The 7,662-nt window shown below is 37.8% G+C and overlaps 1 protein-coding gene across 1 annotated transcript; it reads right to left on the minus strand.

Annotated features, from left to right (window-relative positions):
• Positions 1 to 1,369: 1,369 nt before the first annotated feature.
• LOC140737218 (regulator of G-protein signaling 21-like) lies at positions 1,370 to 6,326 on the minus strand. The gene is made up of 5 exons (XM_073063520.1): positions 6,134 to 6,326; positions 5,199 to 5,309; positions 4,822 to 4,883; positions 4,548 to 4,714; positions 1,370 to 3,320 (listed from the first exon to the last, which is right to left on the minus strand). Exons 1-5 carry the CDS (start codon positions 6,286 to 6,288, stop codon positions 3,132 to 3,134), a joined length of 684 nt encoding a protein of 227 aa, XP_072919621.1. The 5' UTR covers positions 6,289 to 6,326; the 3' UTR covers positions 1,370 to 3,131.
• Between the last annotated feature and the right edge of the window lie 1,336 nt (positions 6,327 to 7,662).

A 7,662-nucleotide genomic window follows, 5' to 3' on the forward strand; every position in this document is an offset into this window, starting at 1 on the left:
ACAGTGCAGGGGACCAGAGTTCAATTCCCGTTCCTTCCTGTAAGGAGTTTGTATGTTCTGCCCGTGACCGCGTGTTCCTCTGTGTGCTCCTGTTTTCTCCCAAGGTCCAAAGACATACCGGTTCATTTGGTAATTGGTCATTGCAAGTTGTCCTGTGATTAGGCTCAGATGAAATCGGGGGATAAGAACATTAAAACATAAGAAATAGGAGCAGGAGTAGGCTATCTGGCCCATCGAGTCTGCTCCACCATTCAATAAGATCATGGCTGATCTGGCCGTTGCCTCACCTCCACCTACGTACCTTTTCCCTTAACCATCAATTCCCCTACTATGCAAAGATTTATCCAACTTTGCCTTAAATATATTTACTGAGGTAGCCTCCATTGCTGGGTGGCGTGGTTCAAAAGGCCGGAAGGGCCTATTCTGCATTGTATCTCAATAAAAAAAATAATTTTACTAAAATCTTTCATACTTGGAACATGTTATTCTGCATGCATCCAGCTTCATATTAGTTTGTGTTCTGTTGTAGATAATGAATAACTTGATGAGATTAACACAAGATGGCGAATAGGCTAGACATAAAGAAAATCCCTCCGTGTAATATTTCCCTGTTGCTAAGGCAATGTTGCATAGTCTATGTTGATAGAAAAACAATATGTTGGAGTGATCATTTCTCTTTATAGTTCCAGAGTCATGTGCCGCCTCTACTTTCTTATAAGGTTGAAGATGTTCAGCATATCACCCGGCATTCTGACAAAATTTCACAGAGATACTGTTGAAATCATTTTTACATTGTGATCTGATATGGCAATTTGAATGTCCAGGAATGTAAGTTGAGAAGCTGCAGAATGTTGTGAACGAATCTGATACATTATGGGCACATCCTTCCTCATCATCAAAAGTATCTACATGAGGTGCTGCCTCTAAAAGGCAGCATCTATTGTCAAAGTTCCTCAATATCCAGGCCATGCCATCTTGTCACAGCTACCACTGGACAGGAGATACAGAAGACTGAAGCCATACACCGTCAAGTTCAAGAGCAACTAGCTGCCTTCAACCTTCCAGTTCTTGAACCAACCTCTACTACACTGGTATATCAACACTTCGCACTGTGATAGACTTCGTTATTTATTTTGTTTAAATTGTATTCTTTCTTGTATAATTTGTATAGCGTACAGTATGTTTATGTTCTTCTTGTGAAAGCTGTGTGTGTAACGCTACGTGCCAGTGACACTGGGCATGAAATGGGTTTTTTATTGTACCTGTGCATGCATATACATGTTTATATGACAATAAACTTGGCTTGGCTTGAAGTCAGAGAAGCAGCAGCAGTAAAAATGTGCAGTGAATAGGCAAGTACATAGCCACATTTCATATATTCATTTAATATTCTGCATAATTAGTCAACAGACAAATGTAGAGCACAGTAAAACATATTATCAACATTATTTATTTTCATTACATTACTTCTTTGACTATTTTTCTCATATCTGTCTACTATGTTCATGGTCTATGAGTGCTTAGTAACACATACAGAATGCTGGAGGAACTCAGCAGGTCAGGCAGCATCGATAGGAAAGAGTAAACAGTCAACCTTTCGGGCCGAGTACCCATTTATTCTTTAGTGTGGATGGTTTACAGCCATAATGTCTGGGAAGGGCCCAAGTTATAAAAAGCCGCCGAGCTGCTTGTTAACATTATCTGTACACATCAAAGGCCTTGAGCAAATGGTTAACTCTGTTCTCTGACTGAACAATATACTTCACTACATGTTAATGCAATCAAGCTGAAAAAGATGTGAATTCTCCTGTCAGTTTAATTACTGCAGGATATGTTTTATTGCCATTTTATAGTCATTAGCATCACTAGTCAGACTGAATAAAATGTCAGGATCGAACGGAAGAAGTGTAGCCAATTAAATAAAGTGATTTTTGATAACGTTGCAGGAAAATCGGTGAATATAATTTCTTTGCCGGACAAGTGGTGTGATCCAAAAGCATGTGTTGTTACCTTAAACAATAGGTACCCTTCAAACTATTCACTATCCCTCATCATAATGCTCTGTGCTGCAGGTGATGTCACGGAATGACTAATGCAATTGTCAATAGGAAATCATTCAAATATATAGAAGGCAGGTACACAGGTAGATGTAAGTCCCTTTGAACAACTGGTTGGTCACCTGTTCTTTATTGGGTTAGGAGGATTGTCCTAATGATAATCCCCTGGCATCCTACGGCATGTTACTGCTATGATGACTCCATCAATGAGATTTCTCATAAGGAGTTTTGCTTTATGAGTAAATGATTATAATCCAGCTTCATTAAGGGTATTACAATAACTGTTCATTCAGACTGACTCTCATGAGTGGGTCAGGATTGTCCCTACAGAAAATAACTTGCAGGATGATGGTTAGTGAAGTAACAGTGCAGATATTGTAATTGATGTCATAATTGCGTTAACTGCTCTCAGCTCTCCCACACTTAACCTCTCACTAACAAGTCACCTAAATGCTTGCGATGGTCTGAGGTCAGGCTCTACCATTATTGAAAGAAGCATATTTAAAAAGAAACTGTGATCCTATGACATTGATCTTAATTATTCACTTAAAATTAGAAAAGAAACAGAAATAATAAATAAATACTTTTATCATCATATGTAATTATGTAATTTGTCATGAAGCATAGTGCAAAGCAATCCAGGCCTAAACTGTTTCACATGGCTTGTATGCAACGGTTGGATGAAATATTTTCCAGTTCATTCTAAAAACATGACCGAGGAAGGTAAGTTCATATTTTACTGTTCCTCTACTGAATCAAATTTGGCATACGTTCTCCTTGTAATTCTTTTGGAGAAAGAAAAGTAAATGGTCCTGGTCTTGGAGAGAAGCCTCACAGTTATACACAAATGACACAGCACGTGGAAAAGTATTTGTCCCTGAAGCTGGGCAGTACTCCTTGCCCTTCTTCTGAAAGAATTTAACTGTGTCACAATCATTATTTATTCTTTTCCTGCTTCTTGGCAGATTTTCTCTCTCTCTAGTTCAATGCAGGGCCGCAGTGCACACAAATATGAGAAATACAGTCTTGACCATCCACGTTTTCATCATCTTACTGTTGGTGAAAACTCTTCATTTATCTATTATTGTTGCTGGCTTGTATCTTGTTTATTAGGTTTGTGTAGGCATCTGATTTTAGAAACCTGGGGTAGGAGTCTTTCTCCATCAAACTGAAGATAATTCTCTGGGCTCCCTCAAAACAGCCTGGAGCTGGCACTAAAACACTCCGGCTGAGCAAATCTCTCATGGTGCCATCAATGTTGACCTATATTAGAAAAAGACAGTAGATAAATACTTAATTGCCTTCATTTCAACATTATATTAAAAAATCTGTAATTTTTCTTGTCTGAAAATTGACACCCTACTAAATCTGGGAAAGTGTATCTATTCAGAGTAACTGCTGAATTTCCCCATGATGCCCAAATGAATTGTTTTCTGGCATTGAGTCACGAAGATTTTGAGCTCTAACTGTCTATAGTTTCAGTTCTACTAAATCTTTAAATGCAGGAAATAACCTGTTAAATAGTTGTGATGTTTTTCTGTTGGTAATTTGTTTCTTTTACTGACAGATCAACACAGTGTTCCCTAACCCTCCCTGCAACTCAGCCACTGTACATCCTGCTGTCTATTCATATATTGAACTACCAAGCTTGCAGAAGTGTTAGATTTACTCAGCATTGGTACACATAAATTTGCTTTGGATTAAAATCTGAATGAAAAAAAAAGAGTCAAATCTGTCTTTGAAGTTCAGTGTCAAGTATATTTTCAATCAATATTTGGCTAATTATCCTGAGAAGGTTTCTTGGAAATGCCATGGAGTTGCATACTGTTTTCAGGAGGGAATATAAAGATATTTTACAGAATTTGAGGAGATACCAATATGCATTTCTCCAGCTATGCTTATTAATAATCCCTTATTATGGAATGTCCACACAAGTGGAAATCTGAGTGAAAAGACAGACGTCAGTATGGAATTAAAAAAACATTTGTTTTTTTTACCCTGCATTTTGTTCCTATTAATCACTGTGCAAAGAATGGTAGAAAATTTCTGTTACATAAGCAGAGCTTAAATTTGTGAAACGTAACGTTAGAGTGTTGGAAATGCACTAGTAAGAGTTCAAACATTTCCTTTGAAGTAATTAACGAATAGGATGCATTATAACTCGAGGAGAGGACAGGGCGTATTTCACAGTTGCATCACTTGGGCACCGATCTTAAATACCTTAAAGATTTTTGGGCGATTTTCTTAGGGTTGACCAACCTACAATGACATTCTTTGGTTTTTGCCACAGTAGTTACTAAAGGCTTGGAGACACTCAGAATGAACAGACCAATAAAATACTTGTAATGAATGCATCAATTTTACTGAAATAATTGTAGTAATAATAATAATAATAATAGATGCAACCAAATTACTGAAAAAATTATTTCTACCATCATTACTTGTGCAGTTCAGTCCAGATACAACATCTATTTACTAAAAAGCACTCACTTGCTTTGGAGCATCACTTCGAATGAACTCTCTGTAAATATGTTGTGCCTTGGAACCCAGTTTATCTATGGATTTGGTTTTCTTGTAGTCCTCACAGACCAACCAGAAATCAATGTTCTCCTCACTGAACTCTGACTTGAGGAATGCCCTGAAAGCTGCAAGGCCACCTTCAGGAAGAGAAAGTATCACTTTAGATTTGTTATTTAGAGAGACCGTTCATGAAAGAAATCATTGGTAGCGATCATCCAGCATCAGAGTAGGAATTATTACTTACATGGATGAGCAAGGAGAATATCCAAAGACTTAGACCATTGTGTTGCTTCTTCAAGTGTGATCCTATGGAAAACAGAATAGGTTGAGTTACGTGAATATGTTATTCCTAAATTCAACTCAACTTTCAATTGTCTAAAATAGCTATTTTGTTCTGAAATTTATATCCATTTTGTACAAATTTACTTTCAAAATACTGGAGTAATGAGCTAACCCACTTCAGTGAATTTGTTTTTGAAATGTACAGTATACTGCTAGTACAATGATTATAATGAAGCTCCCATTCTGTACTCTCTTTTATAGTCTGTAGTCTGATGACCATCTAATGTTTAACTTCAGAAATACTGTATTTCAAAAATTGACAAAAGAGAATATACTTACCCCCGGGACAGATCCAGTTTTCCTGACATGTTGGATAGAAAACTTATCGTTGGATGTTGAGGTTCAGAGTTCAGCAATATGGAAAACAGGCGAGATTTCAAGTCCTTGGGTCTAAGGAAAAATTGAAAAAGAAAGATGAGTGTTAACAATATTATTTTAAATTAAGTAACTGCAATACCTGAGCAGTGAAGAATTCTACGTCTGCTCCAACTTATTCTATAATTAAGAACTAATAATTGGACTTCTTGACTTTAGCATTTCTTTACACAGATACAAATGATAGAATATTTTAATAAAAAACATCATTCTCAGTCAAATGGAAGTTACTAAGAGAGAACCTAGTTAAAAAGAAAACTTGTTCAGGAAATACAGTTTGAGGTGTAATGAAATAGGTTGCCTTCTGCGGATCTGCTGTTGAAATGACCTGAGCTATTGATTGACTAATGCCAGCAAACTATGCTTTATAGATAAAGTCCGTTTATTAAAATTGAATTGAGTTCTGATGACGTCTACTTATTTTCTTCAGATAATTTGCATTTGTTTTCCATTTCAGATCTAAGTTAAGAGTGTGATATTTACATACCCAACACAATGAACTGCAAAGCATTTATACTGAAGTATGAATCCATTATTATCTACACTTCTGTTTTTACACACACCCTTCTGCACTTGGTAACGTTAACAAGAGGTGAAGCAGCTCACTATGTACATGTAAAATATCACTTCAGATATCTAACACTGAATTAGTAAAAAATCATCCCTTGTTCGTTTTTAAATAATTTTCAAATAAAAGAGAGAAGAATATCTGTATGTTCTGATGAAATACAGTCTGAAAGGCAAGGGCCAGTTATGTTTTGCAACACAATTCATGAAATCTACTCACAAAGTTATAATTTAGAGTGCTTTTTGAGTAATAGTAAGAAGATAATGCTTACAGACACTTTGCTTTCCTTTCCTCAGTCACTTGAATTCTGGTGGTAGCACAGTTATTGATGTCCTTCTGTTTGGTTAATGCTTTCAAGTGGAGCATGAACTCAGGCATATCTGTCTGGTTGATGTGCTCCGGCTGATTCTGTAAATTCTGCTTCATTTGCTGTCAGTAATGTTTCTTCCTCTCACACTGGGTCATATATAGGCAGGGCTTATGGTGGTGGAGGGGTGGAGTGTGGGGTTGGGTTGGGGGAAGTACTGCTTGTGTGAGTAGAACTGGGTGATGTGAATTCACACCACAAAAAAAGGAAGTTTTTCTTCTGAACCATCATTGACGTGATTGCTCAACCAGGCGGCAGCCTCATGCGCATGTAGAGCTACACTCTGGTTTTAGATTCAAATAAACACAATATCTCAAGATCATGCAAATGTTCTCATTTTATGTTTACATTGTCCAAAGTGTGACGGAAGACTCAGGTGCTTATTGGGATCTTTTGCTGCAGCTTCTAAATCGATGCTGGGTATATGTTAAGTTGTACTGGCATTGCTATCTAAAAGAAATACTCATACAGCCGGATAATGAGATGGCCAATATATTTATTTTATTTTTATTTACAGATACAGCACAGGACAGACCCTTCAGGCCCAGTAAGACACGCCACCCAGCAAACACTGCTTTAACCCTAGCCTAGTCACAGGACAACGGCCATAAGACCATAAGATTTAGGAGCAGGAGTAGGCCATTCAGTCCATGGAGTCTGCTCCGCCATTCAACCATGGGCTCACCCACTTCATCCAGTCATTCCCACTCCCCTGCTTTCACCCCATACCCTTTGATGCCCTGGCTAATCAAGAAACTATCTATCTCTGCCTTAAATACACCCAATGACTTGGCCTCCACAGCCGCTCGTGGCAACAAATTCCACAGATTTACCACCCTCTGACTAAAGTAATTTCTCTGCATCTCCGTTCTATAAGGACATCCTTCAATCCTGAAGTCGTGCCCTCTTGTTCTAGACTCCCCTACAATGGGAAATAACATTGCCATATCTAATCTGTTCAGGCCTTTTAACATTTGGAATGTTCCTATGAGATCCCCCCCATTCTCCTGAACTCCAGAGAATACAGCCCAAGAGCTGCAAGATGTTCCTCAAATGGTAACCCTTTCATTCCTGGAATCATTCTCGTGAATCTTCTCCGAACCCTCTTCAATGTCAGTATATCCTTTCTAAACTAAGGAGCCCAAAACTGCACACAATACTCCAAGTGTGGTCTCACAAGTGCTTTATAGAGCCTCAATATCACATCCCGGCTCTTATATTCTATACCTCTAGAAATGAATGCCAACATTGCATCTGTCTTCTTCACAACTGACTCAAACTGCAGGTTAACCTTTAGGGTATTTTGCACATGGATTCCCAAATCTCTTTGCATCTCTACATTTTGAACTCTCTCCCCATCTAAATAATAGTCTGCCTGTTTATTTCTTCCACCAAAGTGCATGACTGTACACTTTCTAACATTGTATTAATTT

Source organism: Hemitrygon akajei, chromosome 12, assembly GCF_048418815.1.
Source record: "Hemitrygon akajei chromosome 12, sHemAka1.3, whole genome shotgun sequence".
NCBI lineage: Eukaryota > Metazoa > Chordata > Chondrichthyes > Myliobatiformes > Dasyatidae > Hemitrygon > Hemitrygon akajei.